The sequence below is a fragment of the Lissotriton helveticus genome, chromosome 1_1 (genome assembly GCF_964261635.1).
Source record: "Lissotriton helveticus chromosome 1_1, aLisHel1.1, whole genome shotgun sequence".
NCBI lineage: Eukaryota > Metazoa > Chordata > Amphibia > Caudata > Salamandridae > Lissotriton > Lissotriton helveticus.
This window is the reverse complement of record NC_136057.1, coordinates 1,354,873,049-1,354,898,858: the sequence shown is the minus strand read 5'-3', so window position 1 is coordinate 1,354,898,858 and position 25,810 is coordinate 1,354,873,049. Positions and strand designations below refer to the sequence as shown.

General features: G+C 46.7%; 1 protein-coding gene across 1 annotated transcript in view; it reads left to right on the top strand.

Moving 5' to 3' along the window:
- LOC144772897 (uncharacterized) overlaps nucleotides 1–25,810 on the top strand; it is a 64,297-nt gene that overhangs the window by 19,509 nt on the left and 18,978 nt on the right. Inside the window, exons 2-3 of the mRNA XM_078657573.1 lie at nucleotides 4,189–4,631; nucleotides 7,859–8,457. Of these exons, the coding sequence (XP_078513699.1) occupies nucleotides 4,199–4,631; nucleotides 7,859–8,457 (1,032 nt within the window). The 5' untranslated portion in view covers nucleotides 4,189–4,198. The remainder of the gene's footprint in view (nucleotides 1–4,188; nucleotides 4,632–7,858; nucleotides 8,458–25,810) is intronic.

Below are 25,810 nucleotides of genomic sequence, written 5' to 3'. Positions count from 1 at the left end.
GGATTATTCCAATTGGGAAAATATGTTGGCCTCTCTCCAGACTAGAGATGCTTCTAAATTTTGGCAGATAGTGAGAACAGGGTCTGCCGAGCCGACTCAAGCTGTGGAGGCCAATATAGCGGCTACGGTGTGGGAGGACCACTTCCGCAGCCTCTATGAAGAAGTCAGCCCTGGCTCGCCCAAGCTCAAAGATGGGCTATCGTCTGAACACCTTCTACTCCCCGGCGGGTCAGCCGCGCAATCTAAAACTTTGGAGGGCGCTGAGCCAATGCAATTTTCACTGGGGGAGGTTTTCAATGTAATATCTAAACTGCCATCGGGTAAAGCCCCCGAGCTAGATAAAATCCCGGGAGATCTATTTAAGCACCAACCTAGGGTATGGGCCCCTTACCTGCGGGAAGTTTTCAATGCAATTCTTGGGGGAATGGCGGTCCCTAGTACTTGGCTGGGAGCAGAGATTGTACCTATCTTCAAGAAGGGCTCTCCTCTGCTCCCAGCCAATTACAGGCCAATCAGCCTCATTGATGTTTCACAAAAAACCTACTTGATCGCCTGCAGGAATGGATGACGGACCATTCAATCTTAAGCACGTTCCAGGCTGGGTTTAGGAGCAAGGTGTCAACTACGGACCAAATTTTTCGTCTGGCCCTCCTCTTTTGGAAGACGGTGCGGGTGGAGGGGGGTACGTTGTTTACCGTCTTTGTTGACCTCCGCGCAGCCTTTGACTTGGTTCCACTGAGTAAACTTTGGACGGTACTCGCCAAACTCGTCATCCCCGCCGTTCTTTTAGACATCATTGTTCGTCTACACACACATAATTATGCACAGGTTAGGTGCGGGAGGATGGGTAGCCTCTCAAAAAGATTTCCCGTTGGCAGAGGGGTAAGGCAGGGTTGTGTTCTTGCACCGACCCTGTTTTGCCTCTTTGTCAACGGGGTAATCGATTACCTAAATAATGTCCCTAACGCAGATGCACCTAGGCTCGGCGGCAGCAGGGTGCCCGCAATTATGTTTGCGGACGACACCCTGCTGCTGTTGAAATCCCCAATGGGGATTCAGCGTATTCTGGAGAGTTTCGAGGCATTCTGTGGAGAGCATGGTCTCGAAATAAATGCCCTGAAGACCAAGTACATGATTTTTAATCCCCCCCAAAAAACACGCCCCAACCCCTCTATAGGCCTGAACAGGCTAGAAAGAGTCTTTACGTTTGAGTATCTGGGTGTGACCATGAATGATAAATTGGAATGGGGTGATCATCAAGTTAAGTCCCAGCTCAGATTGGCTCAACTAGCAGGGGGAATAATTAGGCTAGTTAACTCTAATAAATCATCTATTAGACTGCTAGCCCCCCCCTTGGAGATCTATAGACTCCAGGCCAGAGGTGCGATTCTCTATGGCAGTGAACTTTGGGGACATGTCTGCAAAAAAGAGTTGGTCATTGTAGAAAACAAGTTCCTTAGACAACTCTTAAAGTTACCGGCTAGCACCCCCCTTCTGCCCCTTAGGTTGGATCTGGGTCTGAAACCCTTGGACGAAGTAGTGGGTGTAAAGCCCCTAACCTTTTGGAGAAGATTATGGTCCACTCCTGAGTTAGCCAATTATAGGCAGGAATTGCAGGAAATTCTTGCTCTTCCTACTATAGAGAACATCCAGTGGTTTAAATATCTAAAAACTGAGTTTGCCCGGCTGGGCCTTCCGACCCTGTGGAGTGATCCTGAAGTGGCCTGTCATGGATTGTCCCGCAAACATCTGGTGGCAACTTTTCATGCATGTAACCTTGCATCTCACACACAGGGTACACGCCCAGATTCCTTGGCTAACACTTTTCTTGGGCTGAAAGATTCTTACAAGTTTGAGTCAGTTCTTGATGACATTTTTCCGAATCTGGCCAGGAAATTATATCTGCAATGGCGGTATGGGACTCTCCCGCTATGAGCATTTACCAGTAAATGGAAGCAGCACTCCCTGGAAAACTGCCCTGGCTGCAATTGTAGGCTTGAAGATGAATTGCATTTAGTCTTCTTTTGCCCTGCCTACATTGCGGCTAGAAGGTTCTGGATAATTCCACTATGTAAAAATCTAGGGTTTGCTAAATGCTCTGAGGCCTTTAGAATTCTTAAAACTGACCTCTCAAAAGTAACTGTTTTTGCAATGGCCAAATTTCTCGAAGCAGCATGGCACAAGAGATTGCTTCTAATTCCTAGGGTACCTCATCCCTGATTCAGATTACGTATTAGTTAGTGTATAATCTCTTTGTATCAGGTCATTTTATGTAACATTTTAGCTATATTGTCAAATCGTTTCCATTTTTAATTTGTAATATCTTAGATTGTTTTAATTAATCAGTACTGGTCTATTTGATCGTTTTTATAGTATAGGCTGATGTGTATTGGGGCATTCCCTCTTTCTATTCGTGTGCTATCCCGCTATTGATGTAATACTGATGTCTGATTTTTGCTTTGTAGTAATTTTATGCTTATCTTTTATGGCAAATTGCCGAAATAAAGATTAATGAAATGGAAAAATGGATACAATAAGAGGGAAATGATATGGCAAGCATAACATTAGACTCCTCCTGTGCCTTCCTAACTGGTTTTCTCGCATCCAACTCTTCTCAAGCCCCTTTACGCCATGCACAGCAACGTGCAACTCAAATCCCTGGTCCAACATAGGACCTTCTGTGCAGGGTGGCCAGGCGATCCTGATTTACCAGGAAAGTTTTGGATTTTAGCCATCTGTCTCAGCTAATTTCAGTCAAATTTGGCACATGCCCCACTTTTCAGAAACTTTTGAATGAAAACGGAGGTATGCAACTTTCATGTGTCCAGTGCAGAATAAGCAGGGCCACTGGAGTTATGCGACAGGGGCGGACCAAATTATGAAGCAGAGTTGACTAAATAATGTGCCAAGAAAAGTAAAAATATGCGGCATATTGAGCCACATTTTTGCCTGTATTACTAGATTGTTTTGTCTAGTTTTATATAAATACACAAGGTAACATTGTCTGGGCAAAGGTTCCACCTCGTTAGTAACAGTTTTACACTCAATACAGCAATAGGCAATTGAAAGATGACCAAAACACCTTTTTGGGTTAAATATGCAAATTATCCAGCACATGATGGATTATGTGGCAAATGCTGCAAATCTACAACTATGCAGAAAACGCAGGGGGCGCAGAACCGCATACACCAAATGGCCCTGAGAACACATTATCAGCCACTCGCAAAAAGCAATTCAGTTAACACAGAAGATACTGCGTGTAGAAGAGAAGCAGTATTTTATTCCTCTTGACGCCTCATTGAGTTTTTTCCCAGACTGAGCACCTTTAAAGAAATCATCCTGTGTGGCTTGCGGGCTCTTTTTCCAGCCTGCGGCGGCTCCAAAGGAGTAACCTTGAGGGCAATCAATGAAACACGTGGTCGAGCACAGCCTGGCAGGAAGCAGATGTTCAAGGTCAAAGATAGCACAGCTGGACACGGCTACACTGCTGTTTAAGGTCAAAGACTGCACAGCTGTTCACGACCACACCTAGCCTTCAGAGTTAGTTCCTAAGATGCATTCTGTCCTCTCACCAAATAAATGCGCTCAGAGATAGATCGAGACAGCAAAGTGTTTGTTTCTCAAGATCGCTAAAAAACAAGCCCTTGCAATGCAATAGGTCTCGCATTTGCGAGAGTTTAAGCTAGTGGCATTGTAAATGACAATGTCTTTTAATTATATGTTTTGATAATTAACACATAAATAAGAGGCATTGTCATGTACAATGCCAATAGCTCAAACTCTTGTAAATACAAGACCTATGCAAAGAAGTGGCTGCCATTGTCCCGGGCTGCTTAGAAAGTGTGAACATAAAGAAAATAGTGCTTACAGACTAAATAAGACGTACCGTGTAACAACCGAAATATAAGGGCCAGTCCTCATGGGAGGTTTTGAATGAAGACAAGGCGGTACTAAGGAGGGACTAACAAGCCTATTAACAAATCAGAAGCCAGCATTTACGAAGGATAATGACACAAGCCAATGACAAATATGGGCGAGAGTGGGCGGGCTTCTATTCCATACTCAAATGCAACATGGCTCGCAGTGCAGTAAGATAGATGAGGAAAGCAAGATGTCTGTTCAACACACTTTCCATGGAATGTATTATATGCAGGCCTCTCTAACCCCTGCCTTCTTGTTTCTCCACAGATCTTGCACCATGAGCTGGTTCTGGTCCCTGCTGCTGGGTCTGGTGATCAACAGTCTCACACTGCAGGCCGAGACGGCTTCCGCCTGCCCGTCCGCCTGCACCTGTCTTGCTCCCCAGTGCCACGTCCTGTGCCAAAATGCCAGCCTGACCTCTGTACCCTCTGGCCTGCCTGAGGACACTCTGGAGCTCCACCTGGAGAACAACAATCTGACGCGACTGGAGGCCGGGGCCTTCCTTGGCCTGGTCCAGCTTAACGCTCTGCACCTGAGCTCCTGCGGACTGCGCCACCTCACGCCGGGGGCCTTCGAAGGCCTCAACCACCTGGAGCACCTCCACCTGGAAGGGAACAAGCTTGAGAGCCTCGAGGAGGGGGTGTTGGGGAACCTAAGCAGCCTACTGTATCTTCACCTCGAGAACAACCGCATTTCCTTCCTGGGCCAAGGTGAGTCTAGAGGAGGGAACCTTCTGGAAGCGCAGCAGTCAGCACTATTTTATCAATATGGGATCTTTACTGACATTTCCTAAATATACCTAAACATTGAATGTCTTCACCTTTGAGTGGCTGTCAGAACACTGTATCAACCAGAACGCATCACATTAGGCTAGACAGGCTGATCATGCACTTTAGGCTAGACTGCACTTTAGGCTAGACAGGCTGATCATGCACTTTAGGCTAGACTGCACTTTAGGCTAGACAGGCTGATCATGCACTTTAGGCTAGACAGGCTGATCATGCACTTTAGGCTAGACTGCAATTTAGGCTAGACAGGCTGATCATGTAGCCCAGAGTGCAAAGCAGTGGAAGTTGAGACATGTCATTTTTGTACTTTACACAGTAAAATGCCAGAATACTAGGCTGTTCTTTTTTTTTTTTTACTTTTGTACATACTACTGTCATTTTGTCCATTTTTACTTATACCACCCAACCCTCCTTTGGGGTGTTATCTTTATCCGTTTCTGTGGTGATTTACCTCTTTCTCTTCAGTTTTCGGACAGGATCGGCACATATTCACTGTTTGTGATGGGCCTTTTTGTTTGCAGCAAAGAGGAACTCTGAGAAGTAGCTATGTACCCTTTATACCATTAGTCAGAGATACTCAGACTCAAATGCGATGTACACCCTTGAAGTGACTCATCTGCATGTGCTCAAATTCTCCCCCAAATCCAATGACAGCTGTCTCTCAACCAGCTCAATCTCCTTTGAGACCACATTAACCGCCCAGTTAAGGAAAGCGCCGAGAGTAGTGCCCGATTGTATCTGACCTGGGCCAGGCTCTTTCTTCTTTCACAGCCTCGAGTAAGACTCAGAGGATCAGCTGCTTCTCCCCATTCTCAGACTTTCTTTGATTCGACCCACCTTGGTAGGTTCAAGCAATTCCCAGTGGCTGAAAGTAATTCAAGCATTCCATCTATCACCTTGTCGTTGTTGCAATTGACAATGTAAGTGCAATGGGTATGCCAGCCGTGATTCCTGTGCTCACTGTGCCACTGGAACCAAGGTAGGCCCGGCTGATGAGCCCAAATCAGACCTAAACTGGTCCTGGATTGCTTGTGTTCAGGGAGGACGTGACCTGGCAAATCGGGCTAGACTGTTCCCATTGGAGCAGGGTCAAGACTGATTTGCATTTGGCTGGGTCCACACTGGGGTGCATGGTAAGCGGAAAATGATAGACATAGATGCGACTTGGCTGAGACTAATTCAAGTATTCCATCCAGCACCTTGTTGTTGTCATCATCATTCCAGAAATTCGAAATCAACAACAGGCTATCATGCAGAAAGATAAATCAAGGTCAGAGTCGAAGACACAGTTGGAGCACACCGTTTTGCTCAACGTTTATGCTTTGCTCACTGTCAAGGAGCTCTAAGACAAGCAGGAGAATAGTGCTCAAGCACTGTGCATTAGTGTATACCTCATCGAGGACATCAATGCCAAGCACATCTCATCTTCTTTGGATAGTCCTTTAAATAGGTGCATTTTCAACTTGCTCCAACTAAAATACCTCTGGCCCAAGTGGATAATAACAGGTATACCCCTTAAAGGACTCCTAAGAATTAAAAAAGCAGCTCCAGAAAAGACCACTAGCAAAAATTTTACAAAAAGGGGATTGCCTCAAACAGAGCTCAGCTGGGACATAAGACAACAGAAGTCAACATGCAAATTAATTATGGGTCACACCTGCTCTTTAGACCCACCTCTGGGTCTCTGGAAAAATCTCACAGAAAGGGGATTTCCTCAAATAGAGATCAGCTGGGACATAAGACAACTGACGTCAACCTGCATATCAATTATGGATCATAACTACTCTTTGGACCCACCTCTGGGTCATCATGAGGTACATATTCCTTGGCTTCTCCAACAATACTGCATTCCAGGCTTTCCTCAGTGGATGACACCTTTACTTGTCACAAAGTTCAGCCTACCATTCTTGATGAATCTGACCAAGACACATCAGGTATTAAGATCCTGAAACAACTTTTAATACCTAAACGTAAGACACATTTGGATTTTGGCTCCAGGCTTAATGGGGTAGAACTATGGGTATGTTCCTCACTCCAGATAATACAAAGATGGTAATCCAATCTAATCAGAAATATAGGCCTCTAGGAATTTCCAGAGAGTCTTACAAAGGTCACTCTCTCAAGCAGCAGGCCGTCTACTCTGAGCAAAGACCCAAAACAGCCTTACACCACTTTTTATAGAAAACAGCGTTGGCCAGCACTTCAACACAGAGATATAAACTTTTTGTACAGATGTAGATTTCACAATATGCTATAGAAATAAGGTATGTGAGGCCATCATTCTTTCCTCTAAAACATTTTTGGGAAATCCTTCCTCTGCAGCAGGAATGTCTCATGTCAATTATGTTCTACAGTCAGCTTTGGTTTTACGAAGACACAAATAAGTTAAGAAGTCAAAATAATTGTTTGTGTATTATGGTCCTATCTCTACAGATTGGCAGCATCCAAGCCTTCCACAACTCATTTTACTGCATCTGACTAAGAACATGTCCCTAACTGCCAGACTGCCAGCCTTCATTGGCAATTAACCTTTTAGCCCATTAGTAAGATTTGTAAACCAGAAAACCAGAGGTCTACTTACTTTGCAAGTGTTCTGGGATCCCGCTTACGGATTTAAGAATTTTTAAAAATTCAGTTATCATTTGATGACACACAGACATTATAGGACTGTACATTAAGGTAATAGAAAGCAAACTCAGGGAAGACGATACCAGTAGAGCCCCACGCCCTGGTGGGAATGGCAAAGGACTGAGAGAGAATACTATTCTCAGATTTGGAGGGGGTTGAGAGAGAAGTCAATGCCCAGGTCAGGAAAGAAGAGCGCAAACAGAGTAGGGCCTCAGGATCCAGAGAAAAGGGCATAAACAGAGTTCTGGGACTGAAAAAAAGGGAGAAGGGCAGGCTCCAAAACCCAGCCACTTCCCTTCAAGATCCAACCCACAACTTTATCATCCTCGAAGTTAGAACCCAAGAACACATCATCCTCTTGCCGTGACCACCCTCCTCCTCCAGCCTATAACCCAGGACCTCTTACTGTCCTGCCCATCTTTTAGCCTCAGACCCTACTCCACTCCTCATTGGTCTACACTGCCCTTTACCATCATCATGCTCTGACCCGGCTCTTTTGGGCGTTTCCCTTTCTCTTGCAGATGCTTTCCAGTTCATGAACAAGTTGAGTGCCCTTTACCTCAGCCACAACCAGCTGACCGAGCTCTCAGACCGGAGCCTGGATGGCCTACCGCAGCTCCGCTGGCTCTTCCTGGACAACAACCTTCTGTTCAACATCTCCGCCAATGCCTTTTCAGGTCTCAAACAGTTACATAAGTTGAGCTTGGAAGCAAATAACTTGACCAGTATACCCAGGACCTTACGCCAGGCTAAATCACTACAGTTCTTGCAACTCAGCAGAAACACCATCCAGAAGCTCAAACCCTTTGGCCGCAGGCTACGCTCCCTGACTGAGCTGTACCTGGATGAGGTGGGGCTGCAGGAGGTGAGTGCGTCATTCCTCGTGGGAATGCGGAGACTGCGAATTCTCAGTCTGAAAGGCAACCGTCTGGAGTCCATATCTCTTCCTCGGATCAAGGGGCAGACTGAGCTACGGTTGGGGGGCAACCCATTCTGCTGCGATTGTCAACTGCTCTGGCTCCGTGTCTACCTGCAGATGACTATGGCCAAGGGAAGCCAGGAAGAGGTTCTTTGCAGTACCCCCATGGCTCTAAGGGGGCAGCGCCTGCTCAGTGTGGAGGTAAGATGTTCTAATCGAGCGGGGTTTGGGAGGGGTGTTGGAGGAGGGAGATGGTCATGAAGGACATTTATTCACCGGGGTAGGAAGTTAGCCAATATGTGGATTCAACTGAACCTTGTTCTCATTCATACCATTCGTTTGAGTTCACTAGTAGAAAAGGGCTACCGTTCACCTCCCTGTTTACCTCTTGCAGTGCCTTGTTAATAGCAGACATCTTTCTCTTCCCCTCCGTACCCCCCTGGGTAGTAATTGTACCTGTATGACCTCTGTCCTATCCCATCTTTCCAGCACTATTCCAGATCCCATTTCCATCATCTTCCACAGTTAAGACCTTTAAGCTGCACCAGATAATTTTCTCCCAAATTAATTAAAACATAACCAGCATTGGATGCTCTCACTCCGGTCCCATAACATTGGAAGCAATTGGCTCCATCTCATTTCTTCTAAACTATGCCTTCGCATTGCCACTTTGTCATTCTGTAGTCCCAGTTGATGTTCATAACACTGTGTTTTCGCATGTTCCCTAGTTCATTCTTCTTGCTTTGTAGGTATGTATGTGGTATTTTTAAAGAGCAAATCTAGCCAAAAAGATTGCATAGGGTGAACAGGGTCAATGGCAAGCGTAAAGTCAATGTGTGGTAGAAGAGGTAGCTGGTTATTGAACTGTAACTGCATTTTGACTGTGTTCTTTAAGGAGATGGGTCTTCAACTCTCCTAAAGTAGAGCAGCATTTGGCCAGTCCTTCTGGATACAAGGACGTTGTTCTAGATCCTGGTGTATAGATGGAAAAGGCAGCTGCCTTGTTTTTCTATTTTTTACACTTCTTAGTCTCCAGTCTGGTGATGGCGGGTGTGCTAAAAGCCACCAAAGATGGTGACGTTCACCTCAAGATACGCAGGGATGCTGGTCATAATGGCTTTGTAAATGAAGCAGTTAGTGTTGAAGATGGGGTGGGCTGGAAAGGCAAGCCAATGGAGTTCGATCATGATGGGGGTGATGTTGTGCAGAGGCAGGTAGGATGCCCTTAAGGGGTACCAATGTACAGCCTGGGAGTCACTGGAGCATGATATTGCCACCATCCACCACTATTCTTTCTTCCTCAAGCTTGCTGTCTATCTGAGGGGGGCTATTACTCAACAATTACTAGTACAACCTCACCTCCTGCATCATGTCCCCTCACATCTTCACAGACTTCAATCTCTTAAACTTATCCTCACCCTACCCCAACATTTGTTACTGCTCTCAGTTGGGATGAATGCATCACATACACCTTTGTTTGCCATCCCCCCTTTTGTAAATACTTCAACAGCCTTAACACCTGCCTGTTAATCACTCTACCTCCTCCCTAGTGTCTGAACAACCTGCCTTTCTCTTCTCCCCTCAGTGTTAAGTATTATCAGTAGGCTTTTACATGGCCAGTACTAACGTTTTTGACCTGCTCAACGTCAACCAGAATCCCCTTTGTTTCTGTTCCGTCTTCTTTGCACATTCAGCACTGCTATCCTATTCTCCTCCCACTTTACATTATCCACCCATCTACCCTCAGGCCCTCATAATTCTTTGCCACCGCTATATCTCAACCGCTCAATGTTCCAAAGAACATGAATAAAAATATGTCTCTGAACATTTGCTGTCCCCCAAGCAGATGTGAACACAGCTCTTGCTTGGGCCATAACCTCCCCAAAACTGTCTTTGTTACTTGTTCTCCACTGTACCTTTCACTCTAGCTCATCCTTCCACCACCCTCCTTACAAATTCACTCCCATTCAGCTCATTTCCCAAGAAGTATTTACCGTAGAAGGTTATCTCAGTCATCGTTCCCACAATCATCATTGGTGATGGACCCTTCTCCAAAAGTGACAAAAGAAAATGTATTACATCTTCACTCCAGCATCATTCTCTCCCTGCCCCTTCCTCTTTTTTTGCTCTACTTCAAATAAATTCCCCCCATGCTTTTTCTAAACATATTATTATTGTTTTAGTTTGTATCCCTGTACAATTTGCTTTATATTCATCCTTCTATTGTAGTATGCAACAAACATATACACGGGTAATCAGAGAGATATCTACAAAATGTCATGAGAAACAATCTTCATATCACGTCACCTAGGTGGGATGGTTAAGTCCTCATTTACTAGAGGAAAGAGACTTATTCCGTTCATTGTCCATGGAAAGTACTACTAATCATCTCAGCAACAGATCCTCATTACAACAATATATAAGTTAAATTTTCATAACAAAAATGCAGCAATGATAGAAATAACTTCTAACAATGTTCAAAAGTGTCATCGCTTTTTAGAGGGTACATATAGGGTACATATCCAAAAAGGAAATACTGTGAAATAAGGGGTGGTGGGAGGCGGCGGGGCATCCTGTTTTAGCTATGATCATGTGTTAAGACAGTGATCATGGTGCTCAAGGAGGTTATGTCAGGTCATTGACTCTCTAGTCCCTGAAGGGTATCCACTTTTAGTGTTACCCCACATTCTCAGTTTCAATGCTTTCAAATTCTAGAAGGATGGAGTTGACTGCTTTTGAAAAATCTCTTTAGGGTGTGTGAAAAAGCTCAAGAGACATGGCTCCAAAGAGACGCTGAGGGTCCTATCTGTTACTCAATTAATTAGTTGCAGGATTTGTGTCCAATATGGTCTAATTTGCCAGTAGCTCCATGTTGTAGGAAGCTGGCTCTGCATATACTATACCAAAGTGAGGTATAGTGTGCACAGAATCTAGTGGAACCCCAAAGGATTCAGAGGTAAAGTTAGATAGCACCTCACTCTCTAATTATGGTAGTGTGGTCGAGCAGTAAGGCAGTATCAGAGGACAGTGTTGAGCATTTGTTGTACACAGTCAGCAAATGAATTCACACACTCAAAGACTGAACTTCAGACCAATTGTTTTTGTATCAAAAATATTCTTTGAGTAATTTGATTTACTAAAACCAAGCACGCCTGGCACAGGCAAGTGATAAGTACTTTGCAGTAAATATACAGATTGTAACACAATTTGGATTGCAATTGTAAATGTACTTTTATTTGATTACAGTACTGTTACTGATAATCCAATGCTTTTCAGAATACAGGACATATACTTTGAATGGGATTTTCAGTAAAATTACAGGTGTTACTTTTGGATTACTTTTCTTACTCAGAGTAGTATACCTGGATACTGCTCTGGGACATTTCCTGTAAACAGGTAAGTAAAATCGTTTTTGTTAAACAGTACAATTTTAAAGAATTTCTTTAGGTTAACATACTCCACACTTAGAAACTTTTCACAGAAAAACAGTCAATGTTATCCTATGGAGAAAAATAGTGTTATCAGTTTTGAGGTTACTATTTGGTAGTGGCAGTTCAGGTTCTGGGGGTAGACTCTGGGGTTTCACATGGTCAAGGATGCACTATAGTTACACCCTCAGCAGCACTAGGGCGGCCGGGTGCAGAGTGCTGAGGTCCAATGTTATCCAATGGGGGATAGGGGGCCTTCGGTTGGTGGCTGCTGGCAAGCAGGCCACTGGGTTGTGGGAGCAATGCTCCTGGATTTTAGCCAAGGGCAAATGGGGAAACAAAGTAGCCCCAAAGCTGCACCCTCAGCGGCACTAGGGCGGCCGGGTGCAGGGTACTGTTTCAACGTCGGGCCCTGTTGGTTTCAATAGGGAACCTCCGGTTTGCAAAGGCACTGCAGGCTTGGGGACGAAGGTCTTCTGGGTGCAACCACCACTTCGAGAGGTAAGTTTGGAAGTTAGGGGTTGGTTAGGCACCGTCGTTTTGGGCACCCAAGACCGTGGGGCGTCGGGTGCAGGGGTGCCTTATGGGGTTGGATCTTCTTACCAGCTCCTGGTCGTGGTTGGGCGGACCTTCCGGATTTAAGCTTAAGGCGTCGGCTGGAGGCTTGAGGCAGGTCAGGGGTCGCCAGATCTCGGGTCAGGATCACCGTGGTGACCTCCTCATGGTGTTTGCCCACTCAAGCTCGGGCCATGGACGGCAAGTGCAGAGTGGGGCGGATTCACGATGTCCGGCCGGAGCCAGAGTTTGCAGAAAAACAAATCCGGTGTTCACAGGAGGCAAAGTTCTAGAAGGCACGCAGGTCCTACAGCGGTTTTCGAGGTAGCTGGCTGCAGGACACAGCGGGATTTTGCAGGAGCAGGTTCGAGGGGGAGACAGGCCGGTAGGGCTGGGGCCAAGTCAGTGGGCATCTTCTTGTTAGCTGCAGCACGGCTGTCCGGGCCTTCTTCTTGTAGTTTCGTCTTGTCTGAGGAAACAAGGTTCAGGGATACCCCTAAACACTAGATTTAGGGGCGTTACAGGTAGGTGAAAGGCAAGGACCGATGGGTCCCTTCCCTGGGGTGGGTACACCCCCTATTATGCCACCCTCCAGTGGGAGGGGGCAGGAGCCTCTCCCTGGTTGGTTGAGTCCCCCCATCTGCAAGATGGCAGTGACTGAGAGTTGTGCTTCACCTCGCCCCCACCACCTGAGCGGTGGAGTTGGCAGAGGTGGGCACACCTCTCTTTCTCACTTGTTTTAACTGCTGGTTCTCTCACCCAAAGTGGGGGTCAGAACCAGTTGGGACCAGTTGCTGAAAGCAGCAAGTGGCCTGGGGAAGCTCATAAAGGCGGCAAGCCTTTGAAGCTTCCCCTTCGTGAACCCTGCCCACCCTGGGGGATGAGCTTGGCACCTCGTCCCGGGATGTGCATTGTTTCAGGCCCCAGAGAGCAGCAGGCTCTCGACCCAGGGGTCCAGAAACATGTCTGGTGGTGGTAGCTGAAAGCAGCCACTCAGCCTGGACACTAGTGGTAGGTTAATTTTTATGGGGCATCTCTAAGATGCTCTCTGTGTGCATTTTTAATTAAATCCCACGCTGGCATCAGTGTGGGTTTAATGTGCTGAGAAGTTTAATACCAAACAAGTGCTTGCCTGAATTCTGTCCTGGTTGTCACAGCCTACAAATTCTTCAAAGCCAGCACACTCAACACCCTAAATACTACATTCCTTCAGAGACTCTGACTCTATAACGATCTGCCTTAAGTGCTACTCAACAGCATATTGACCACCAAAATCAAACTAAAGCATCTGCTAACTCATTGCCAGTGATTGTCACCTATAACTTCTCTATCACTCTCACCAGTGCCTCGTCAATCAGATGTCACGTTTTTGTTTCTAACCTCACCGCCCTTTAATGCAATTGTTAATATTACCAGAGAAAAAGTTCTGGGAAGCAATACTTTGGCTTTGTCTCTCCCAGGCTCCTAGCCACTTCTTGGCGCACCATCATTCCTTCCAGTAGGGGACCGCCCCACAATTCAAGATGCATCCAGGGAGATTTTGATGGCCAAACTAAATGGGTACGTGCCCACCCACATTGTCACTATATTGTAATACTCAACCAAAGCTCAGCCTGATGAACATATCCAGGTTCATGTTCTCATAAATCCTTGGCCTGTAATGGGGCCTTGTTGCCCCTCTCATGACCAAAACCATGCGACTGCAAAATGCTGTTCCTGGTGAAACCACTTTACAAGCAATGTTCAAGTGTTACAATATTTGTTGCATCTTTCTTAGTTTGCATTTTTTTTGCAGACCACCTCCTCCCCTCCTCCTAAAGAAGCCTTCTCAGCGCTGTCAGTTTGAATGCAGGTAGTAGTGACATTATAGCTACAAAGCTTAATTGATGCCAAGGTAAATCAGTGTTGTTACCAGCCCTTCTGTCTTTCCTGGGGTTAAGAGTAATCGCCTGTCCCACTGCCTTCATCATTTTCATCAGTTGGCACTCTGGTTCTCCTGGTCTACCTTTAAACAGATACTACACATACCTATCCACGGGTCTAAACAAACACAACAATAAACAAGAGAGAATCTGAAAGAGCACTATCTCCATCACTATCAAATGGAAGCTTATTATTATCATAAAGCAATTGGAAGTCCTAATCACATGGACGGATTCCCATCAGTCACCAGTGGTGCCATGATTCATCATCATCTGGGTCTCCTCCTAGTGTCACTGTAGTGACTCTAAAGGCTGCATCCCTCTCTGTAAAAGGGGATTCACGGATGTTAAAATTAAGAACTGTTAATGATGTATCCTAAAAATGACACGAGTAAATGATTGACCTACAGATGTGAACTGCTAAGTATGATAGGAAAAAATGCAGTGCAATAAAATATTTCAAAAAAGGTGAGTTAAAATTGGGTGTTGAGAGAAACAACTTTGTATTGGTGTCTCTCAGTACTCACATCTAAAAATAGTGCAAAAAGACAGCTTTCAACAAATAAAAGTCCACATTTGTAAAGCGCACAATCACCCGTAAGGGTCTCTAGGCGCTGGGGGCCGTCGGGAAGATTAAGCGAGCTATTGCCCAGAGTCACATGGTGCTGGGCTAACCTGCCGCCGGAGCCGGGGATCGAACCGTGGTCCCCAGATTCCAACGTCAGTCGCCCTGGCCGCGGCGCCACACCTCTCCCTCAACTGTCATGATGATTAACTGGGTCGACATGTTTCAGCAATTGAAGAAAACAACTCGTGCTCTGCCTTCTTCAGGACCTCAACAATATTGCTACTGCAAAGTGAAAAAATGAAAATACAACAAAGTGGAATGTATAGGTTGGAATCAATACAACCATATCACCTGAAATCCTAGGTGTAGACCAAATCCTCTGCAAATGGCATGATGCAAATGGCCACCGTAATGCATGGGGATCAAACCTCACCCGGCTGCGGCTCAGGGAGAGGAAGCACCGCTCTGCTTATCGGTACCTCAGTCGGTCATTCGAACCATCTGGGGAGGTCTCTAAATGTTTCCTGAGACCCTCTTTTATCTGGTGTATTGTTTGTTTCTACCTTTAAACAGACCATCATCCAGGTAGTGCAGCATTTGCTCTGAACACAGCACCTCTCTCACCACCCATTCCAGGAAACTGCAGATGGTCTCGAAGACCAAACATACAATAAAGCAGCCCATGGACATGGCCTTAGCTACAAAACAGTGCCCCTCAAACTATATCCCGCAGAGTGAAATCTCCCCAGTGCACTGGCAAAAGCATGAATGCTGTCTGTATGTTAATTTTTACAATCTCAGTCACCAACCCACAGCTCTTTGCTACAGCTATAGCCTCATAGATGCCCGCATATTTTGTGGAGCTTTCTTCTTCCGCTATGAAGGTCCAAACTGATGTCTCCTAGTGGGATTATCAAATTCGGAAGGGAAACTCTTGAAAAGGTCCTACTATCCTGCCTGCTGCCACCACTTTTGCCAACATATCTTACCACTTGTTCCAGTCTTTCCACCAATTTCAAATTGTGAACCCAGTGCCTCAATAACAGACCTAGTGTGTGAAATCCTAAAACATTTTTCAAAATTGTTCTTCAACCAATCAACTGCTTCTGTATCTCTGTACCGGTGCAGCAATGGTTCCAGCTCCTTCTAGCTAACCAGTGTTTGGCTTTTCCCCAAGTTTTCTTTTGCTCCCCTCAACCACCCTCCCCCACACCGTCAGTGTAAAATTCCTGTCCTTCAATTGTGTCTTACCTCAGCACTGGAGTACTTTTCTCCAAACTTACACTGTACACTGAAATAGCTTACCTAGTTGATGTTGCAGCACACTCCGCCCGGTCAATTTTTAATTTGGGGCCCCACTCCTCCCAGGGCAGGCCGAGTCTGAGGGCACAACTAGTATCGGCCTGGTCGGTGTAATATTGTATATCCACAGGTCTTGGTCAATCTCTCCCCATGACTTTGCAGCATCTAAACGTCTCCTTGCTGTGACCTTCTCATCATATTGTATCCATGCTACACCTCAAACTTACACTCGCCTTTCTAAAGAGGTCTATATATTTAAAGAGTCCTGAGCTGCTCTCTGGATATTTTTCACAAAAAGGCTTGACTAAATTGTACATGCTGACGTTAATATTAGAGGCAAGTCTCCGCTTCTTAGCAAATTCCCTTTCCTCCTCTTTGGAGTCCCCCTTACTTCGGGTCAATCGGTGTAGGAGCTTAAAAATGTTTTTGTATTCAATGGCTCATACTTGTTCTTTGGTGCTTGCCACTAAATGGCTCCCACAAGGGGCTGCTATACCACTCAGGGTTATTACACTGTCCCCGCCTTGTCCTGTTTTGCATTGTCCATGGATTCCTTCCCAGCCACTTCCAGTGTCACCTCTTGCTGCCCTCCTCACCTCTGCAAACAACTTTATGTCCCTTCACCTGCATCATGTACTCCCTCGTCTCGCTCATGAATACTGTTCATCTTGTCCCATTGTATCTGTCTCCGTTGTCTGAGTAGCACATTCTTGTTTACTCACTCTTTCCATCATTACCTCTGTCCTGCTTTCTAAAATATTGTTCCATGAGTCTCATCCCTCTCAAACGCGCTTTCCTCACTCATTGTGCTTCTGTGACCCCCACATCCTGTCTGCCCCCCTTGCACCACACTCTCATGCATGCCTTCACTCTTCTTCATATCCCACCCTCCCTTTATACTCATGGTCTACATCCTTGACCTGTGCATGTGTAGATCCTATCTAGCACGACCTCTTGTTGCCTATGTCCAGCCTCTCAGGCCCTCATCCGAGGACAGCTTCCTCTTCTCCACTTTGTGGCTGTTGTCCGTTCTACATGGGATGTGGCTTGCAGTCCTCCCACCTGCCCTTACTGGACCATCCATCCTTCTTTCCCGTCCCTCTATCAGTATCACCAATACCAATGCCATCCTCTGCCTTTGCCCCTCGCCTGGTATTCTGCTGCCCCTATGTTTCCTATGGGCTCAAGGCCCCTGAGTGGTCACCCTGTCAGGCCATGTATGTCTGTCATTACCCTTACCCTCCTTCTGTACTACCACTGCCTATGCCCACCACTTTTGGGCTCCAGTCTCCTGGTCACTGTCCCCACTTAGGACCTCCTCTTGGTCTCTCCTCGGGAGGGGGCACGGTTCTCCCTTCCTTCATATATATACCTGCAAGGGTTACCGTACCATATCATCCACCTTCACCCAACCGTCTATTAACGAGTGCCCCCGAGGTTCTGCCTTTTCAAATCTATATCCTGGTCCTTCTTTGGGTACACTCTGCCAAACGTCCCCTTCTCACCTTCATACTGGCTCCTTCCTCTCTACTACCCGGCTACACCACCTCCTTGGCCTGTCTCTGGCCTTGCTCACCTCTACTATCCTTGACTGGAGGTTCTCTCCTCCACAATCTTCTTTGGAGCCTGCTAACCCTGGCTTCTCCTACTGTCTCATGTAGCTGTCTCCTTGGGACCCGGGCCAACTGTGCACAGGGCCTAGGCCGCCCTTCTCTTTTCCATTAATGGTTGTCTCCTTCCTGTGGGCATTTCCCCCTAAGTCACCTCTGATATGTGATGCCCCTCATTACTGGGGAACAGTCTACTTTTTTAAAAATTAGTGGGACTCGGTCCCTCTGGTGCCTTTGGGAGCCCCCCACATCCTTTCCTCCTGGGGGGTGACCTACAAGAGATCACTACTGTGGGTACACCAATGGATGAAGCCCTCTTCGGCCTCAACCAATGACCAGGTCCACAGGAAGCACCTCGCGGCCGCTGGCCATGTTCCGGCTCCCCTCAAATAACTCCTATGAGATCTCGAAAGCCACCTCCCAGAACGTGTTTGCCAGAGTCTATCCCCTTCACACTATGCTGAAAAGGGATTGGACAATACCTTTTGTGCACTTGTTTTAGATAGGTGACACAGCCATCTGGTTAACACACTGACTCTCCTTCTCTGGCCCCTCCCAATGTCCCCACGTGGAGAAGTGTACCTCCCCTCTGTGTTGAGCCCATTTCGTATAAAAATATTCTGCATTACTATATCACAGAACACAGGGCAATACGAAGGTGCGTCACCAAGGCAGGGATAGAACAGGAGTGACCCAGTTTCCACTTACTGGGCAGGATATTACAGATAGACTGGCCAGAGGTCTCTGGGGCATCGTTTATCCAGTCCTGGACTTTCCTGTTACTGATATCTGCTCTGCAGTGGGTCAATGGATTCAAGTGAAGTGGACATACATTACAGCCCACAAATAGGATTAAAAATTATTAAGTGGCCCAGGTTCATGCGTGAGTAGCTCAGTTAGTCCATGCTGTTTCTTTGCTTTCTGGGATTTGCAGTCCTCTCTATCCCATTAGAAAAACAGGACTATGAATCCCAAAATCTAAAGAACAAGTATTTGTAATACAATAGGTCTTGCATTTGCGAGTGTTTAAGCTATTGGCATTGTAAATGACAATGCCTTTTATTTATCTGTTTTGATAATTAACACATAAGTGAAAGGCATTGTCATTTACAATGCTAATGGCTCAAACTCATGTAAATGCGAGATCTATTTAATTTCAAATACTAAGTGGCCACCATTGTCTCGGGCTGCTTGGAAAGTGAAAGTGCGCACGGGGCGCTGAATGTTGCAGGAAAGCATGTCGTGCCTTAAGTAGTAGAAACTCATTAAAGGAAATAGTGCTTACAGACTAAATAAGACATATCGTGCAAAAACAGAAGTAAAAGGGCCAGTCCTCATGGGAGGTTACAAATGAAGACAAGGCGGTACTAAGAAGGGACTAACAAGCCTTTTAAGGAATCAGAAGCCAGCATTTATGAAGGACAATGACACAAGCCAATGACAAATATAGGCGGAGCTTCAAGTCCATACTCGAATACAGCATGCTTCACAGAGCAGCACATGCGCAGGCCATGCTCGACCTAAAAAAAGCATTGACAGTACATTACAGTGAAAGACCAGAAACAGTTTTCTGGTGACATGGAACCACCTAGACACCCAGCTTTCAGAGGACAGATGGGTCACTAGGCACTCCGAGCTCCACAGATAAGGCCCAAGTACCAGCATAAATGTCCACGCTTCCATGGCTAATGCACACCTATAAAGAAACCCTCCCCCCAATCCTCCTCCAGGACAACGCTGGCAGGTGATTTCCAGGAAAACACCCAAGATGCACTGATATGTGAAATTAAACCCTTGCACTGGAAACAAGGTGTGTTCCGATGATATGCAATCATACCTGTCAACATTTTAAAACAGGGAAGTGGGACACTCTGAAGAAAAATTAAGGGAAATGTACTTTGTCAATTGACTTCTATCGAGGCAGAGCCAATTGCAGACAAGAGACAGGGGAAATAAAGCATTTTTTGGCTCCAGAAATCTGAGACGCCCGCCTAAATCGAGTCCAATTAGGATATATACATGTAATCTGTAGTGTTGCGGTCTAGCTGATGCGAGCTACGTCACCACGTAGCGCGCGTGACCGCCATTTTGTGTACACTGCGCATGCGCGATTTAGCACGATTCACCGCGAGTTCAGCGACCGGAGCAGATACACGTCCGGCACTCTCTAAGCCTGATATAATTAATAAATACCCTCTTAAACTCCTCAACCAGCCTAGTGTGGTTATTGGGCACACCCACCAACATTACAGTGGCGACGAGGGTGGGATGGCCCTACAGAGGTGCACAACCCTCACGCAGGAAGGAAGGAAGACCCAACAGGCTGGAGAAAGTGCAGTAAGGAGAACGTAAGGCCGAGCAGACGCCACAGAGGGACTCACACGAACGCTGGACGTGTGGAAGAGGGCTGGAGAGCGCGGTAGAGCACAGGAGAGAAGAGCCTTGGCGTGGGGGCACGGGAACCTCTGCACCCGAGAAGGGAGTGACCAGCAGGGAAGCAGAAGTAGGGTTGGCTGGGATCAGCTGCCCGAAGAGCGAGAAGACCACTCCTAAAGGGAGCAAGGGCCCACCACGTGCCCACGCCCACGAAGGCCCTGGCGGAGCCAGTGAGAAGCGGTGAAGGGGGCGCAGAAGGACCCCAAAGGAACCAGGACCGAGAGGAAGGAGCAACAGCACCGGGTAATCCAAGAAACCAAGGTGAAGAGCCAGAAAGGCGCGCAGAGATGAGTGCGCCAGCGTCCTCCCTCACAACGCCGATCCCATTCCTGCCCAGACCAGGAGAGCCGCAAATGAAGTGGGAGGACTGGAGAGAGTACTTCATGAATTTTCTGGAAGCCTTAGAGGACGAGAATGGCGAAGCGTTCCCCAGCGCCAGGAAAAGAAGACTGCTCTTACACAACTTAGGCCCGGAAGGGATAAGAGTGTTTAAGAACTTGGTGCCTACACCTCGACCGAACGCAGATGATGACGTATTCAGGCACGCCATAGAAGATCTGAACAATCACTTCCGCCCTGCAGTGTGCACGTCGATAGACTGATATAACTTTCAGAAGAGAAAGCAAGAGGTGGGAGAATCAGTAGACGAATATGTCGCGGCTTTGAGGAAGTTGGCAATTACATGCAAGTTTGGAGTGCTGCATGACGAGTTCATAAAAGACCAGATCGTGATGCATACTACCAACAAAGCGGTGCAAGACAAACTGTGGGTGAACGGCACAGCCACGCTTAAAGAGGTGATAGCCATGGTAAAGAAAGCTGAGATGTCGAAGCGATGTGCGGAAGCGGCCAAAAGGGAACCTACGCCGAGACCCATGATAAACAAGGTAGACGACGCTGAACAGCCAGGAAGAAGCAAAACAACCCAGTGGGAGAACAGAGGTCCAAACAAATGGACAGGGAAACCAGGACAGATTAAACGACCGAACAAAGAAAGCACACCCGCGTGCTACCGGTGCGGAAGCCAGACCCACGTGGCACACGACAAAAGGTGCCCTGCATAAAGAAGACCACAGTGAAGTACGTCGCGCAGGACCAACTGGAGGAAGAAGACCAAGATGAAGAGGACAACGTGTTGTGCGTAGAAGGCCAGGTGCTGGGTATCGACTGCAAACGTTTCCGAAAACCCCAGTGTGAAATGAGGATAGGAGGAGTGGAAATCACCATCGTAGTGGACTCCGGATCACCCTACACCATAGTCCAAAGGTCAGTGTGGAAAGAGAAATTCAGCCCCCGTCTAGGCCTGCGGTTGGAACCACCCGACATCAGACCGGTCACATACACCGGAGAACCCATCCCGATGGTAGGGTTCCGCGCCCCAACAATCAAATTCAAAGGACGCAGTGCCCAGTGCGAACTATATGTGGCGGAGAAAGGACCATCGGTCCTAGGCTGGATGGACCAAGGAGATCTAGGGATACAATTAGACCCAGGCAGGGACATACAGGTGCTAATGACCGCCCCGGAAAAAGGGCCAGACACTGAGAAGATGAAGAAGGAGTACCTGAAGGTTTTTGGAGGGAAAGTCGGGAAACTGGAAAAATTCACTCACAAAATAGCGCTTAAAGAGAACGCCGTCCCGGTATCGCATAAAGTGAGGAACATACCCCTGGCGATGAGAGAGAAGGTACAGCAAGAATTTCTGAGACTGGAGAAAAATGGAATTATCGAACCAATTGACAGCTCGGAATGGCTTGCGCCACTGGTGGTTGTAATGAAACCGAACGGCAAAGTGCGCTTGTGCGTGGACCTCCGAGAATTAAATAAATGCATCATCGTGGAGAAATTCCCGCTACCACGCATAGAGGAAATGCTGGCAAGAACAAAGGGAGTAAGATGGTTTTCCACCATTGATCTATCTTCGGCATACCATCAGGTAGTGCTACATCCAGTGAGCCGGAATCTGACGTCATTCATAACACCCTTCGGATGTTACCAGTTCCGTCGCATGCTGTTTGGCCTCGCCTCTGCAGCAGCTGTTTTCCAGAAACGGATGCATCGCCTGTTCCAAGACACAGACGGAATACAATACTTCCAAGATGACATCCTTGTGATGGGAAAGGAGCTGGAAGATCACAACAAGAAGCTGAGTGCAGTTCTGCGGATCTTGGAGGAAAACGGGCTGACGGCAGAGTGGGAAAAATGTAGGTTTGGGATGACCTGAGTCACCTACTTGGGGCACGAGATAGGAGAACATGGTATAACCCCAGAACGCGCGAATGTGAAAGCCATCTATGATGCTCTCGCTCCCTCCAATAAAGAAGAAATAAGATCTTTTCCAGGAATGGCGGAGTATTACAGTAAGTTTTTGCAGCACTTTGCCACCAAGACATACCACCTGAGGCAGCTCATAAGGGACAAAACGACCTTCGCATGGACAAAAAGAATTTGACATCTTGAAGAAGGACATCAGCCAAGTGGTCCCCCTGCAAGGGTACGACCCCCAGAGACTCTCAGTGTTGACGACCGACGCCAGCGAGAAGGGACTGGGAGCAGTCCTTATGCAAGAAAAAGGAGATGGGACACTGGAAACCCTCAGCTTCGCATCCCGCTCATTATCTGCCACTGAGCAAAAGTTCAGTGTAATTGAGAAAGAGATGTTGGCCGCGGTGTGGGCCATGAGCAAATTCCGTCAATTCCTATGGGGTACAAGATCCAGACTCAGAACAGACCATAAACCTTTGGTGAAAGTATTGACGTCCAGCGGCCATGCGATTGCCACGCCAAGGATAGCAAAAATGACTTTGAAGTTACTAGACTACCGTTATGATGTGGAACACATACCAGGGAACAAGAACAGGATAGCCGATTATCTCAGCAGGGCGTCGGCTATGGAGGAAGCGCTGAGAGAAAGTGAAGAGAGAGAAGAGATGGTAGCCCTAACAGAAGACCCAGAGCGAGTAATAAGCCGACAAGAGTGGAAGGACGCCTATGAAGCTGACCAAGACATGGCAGAAGTCAAGATGAACATAGTGCAAGGGTGGCCCGAAAAGAGACAGCTGAAGACAGAACTCAAGAACTTTTATGAGGTTCAAGAAGAATTGTCGTTGGGAGACGAGGGTGTATTTGTGTACAGAGGAGACCGAGTAGTCCCACCGAAGGAACTGATACCACATCTGCTGGTGTTGCTGCATGAAGGACATCTGGGGATTGTGAAGACTAAACTGAGGACGAAACAGATGTATTGGTGGCCAGGAGTGGACCTCCAAGTGGAAAGGCATGTGAGAGAATGTGACCAATGCCAAAAAGTAGACAAAACCCTGAAACCCCGGAGGCCGGCGCTGGGGAAGTTCGATCATCCCAGCAACCCGTGGGAAGAGGTGTCTGTGGATATCCTAGGACCAGTGTTGGACCATCAAGGCGTTCCCAAATACTTATGTGTTTTAGTGGACAGATACTCGAAATGGCCGGAGGTACATATCCAAGAAGAAATGGACACCGATACAGTGCTTAAATTCCTCACATCCACCTTCTTACGGGAAGGTATTCCCAGATCCATTCTCAGTGACAATGGCCCTCAATTCACCTCAGACAAGTGGGTCAAGTTTGCTGAGAGGAACGGCATCAAGACCAAGCATACTTCCATCTATCACCCTGCCTGCAACGGCCAAGTAGAAAGATTCAACAGGGTAATAATGGGTACCATCCAAGCCGCCATTGCTATGGGAAAGGATTGGGAAAAAGAAATCCAAAGCATGTTATGGGCCTATCGAATCACCCCTACAAGTACCGGGTACAGCCCTTTTATGATCCTAAGAGGAAGATAACCTTTCACCAAAGACAACATAGTATGGAAGGAGAAGACTATAACCAGTAAGTGGTCCCGGGCAGTAGTACAACACAACCTGGAGAATGCCCAAAGAATTTATACTGAACAGTATAATCGCAGGAGAAACACTAAAGAAACCGCATTGGAGAAAGGGGAGTGGGTGAGAGTTAAATTGGCAGTACTGAAAAGGAAAGGAGACAGCAAATATCCTCGCACGGGGAGACCGTTAGGCGATCGCCACCCGACACGTCCTTATTTGCCCTGCCGCTGACTTTCTCTCGTTCGTCTACCACCCGCTAATCTGCCTCAACCCATACGCGGCAGGAGGGAGCCTATGCTGCCAGGGAATTCACCACACATCTCGAAGCCTTCTTTAAGGAGGAGCAGAGCTGTGCAGGAGGTGCGAGCAGCAGAAAAAAGTTAGCGCACATCGCCCGGTCCACGCGGGACGCACTGCCTCAATCAGGCTCCGGAGCCTCGCATTCCGGCACGAATAGCAGACTTACTTTACTGGCCAGCACACGGAGCGCAGTGAAGACACCGCAAATCACCGATCGATCCAGGGGCACAAAGAAGCAAGAGGGCGCACACAGCATGATCTACAGCAGAACCCCACGCAACTGGAGGTGAGCGCCAGTGTTAATAAATCCCTAAAAAGCATTCAAACCAGTCGAAGGCATCTAGAAATAAATTATCATGGGAAAGTAAAGAACAAAGGAACCAGAGACTCCGAGTGCCTGACCTTAAAATGGCGGCCACCGAGGACACCTAATCACTAGCCCATCAACATTGATAAGAGGACTTGCACACAATAAAGACAGAGGAAGGACTTCCGAGGATCCTCAAAGAACCAGCTAATAACTCAGGGTGTAGTAAGAAGGGAAAGAGGACTAGTACACAATCAAGATGGAGAAAGGACCATTATACAACACCGGATGTCAACAAGGGAAAGAGGACTACAAGTGAGAATCGGCGGCCATCTTGTAACATGCCTCTATACTACAATGAATCACTGATAAATTAAGAGTTCCACTCTCTGTTCGGGCGACACAGACAAAACAAAAGGTATGCTGAAAGAAAAGGAAAGTCTAACATATCCCAAAGGATATTAATCTCTCATCTCGATCAGTTTATTACAAAACATCACTATATTCATAACGTGCACGACCAAATCAAATACCATGGCGGACAATTGCCTTGAACGAATAAGCATTAACTCACACAGCATAAGATATCCTCATAAAATCTCTAATAAGGCAGCAAAAAAATTCAAACATAACCTACTGAGGAGAAACCCAGACACGCTGATCTCCGACCCCTCGCATAATAGAGTCGGAGGCACTAAAGTAAATGACCTGATATTCTTTACAAGGAAAACTGCGAAATGGCGAGATGTCATTTCAAACGTACTAAACGTAGTGTCCCTCACCAATATTCCTCATGGCACAAAAATCAAGACTAAACCAGCCCTTAGATGCAGAGCTGACCTTAACATAACTATATACAAGAACGGTATAATACTAATACAAGCCTCTAATCGCGAGTTAGAAAAATTTGATGAGATATTCCATACATTAAAAGGTTACACGGAGAACACAAGAACGAACCAGTACATAACGCGTCTAGAAGACACACCGGACACCAGGAATACTACGTCTACTGATCTTATGATAATCAGAGAATCACAAAATATACAACAGTCTACGCAAGTAACAGAGCCAAGACGTATAAAGGGCATAACACCGGGAATTGAAGCAGAGAGAACAGATAATGCCTCGCAATACACGGGGAACAACAAAGAAGATCAGAAGAAAGATGAATCTACGCTAGTAACCGACTCAAGACTTATAAAAAGCACAACACCTAGAAACGAAACAGAGAGAACAGAAACTGCCTCGCAACAC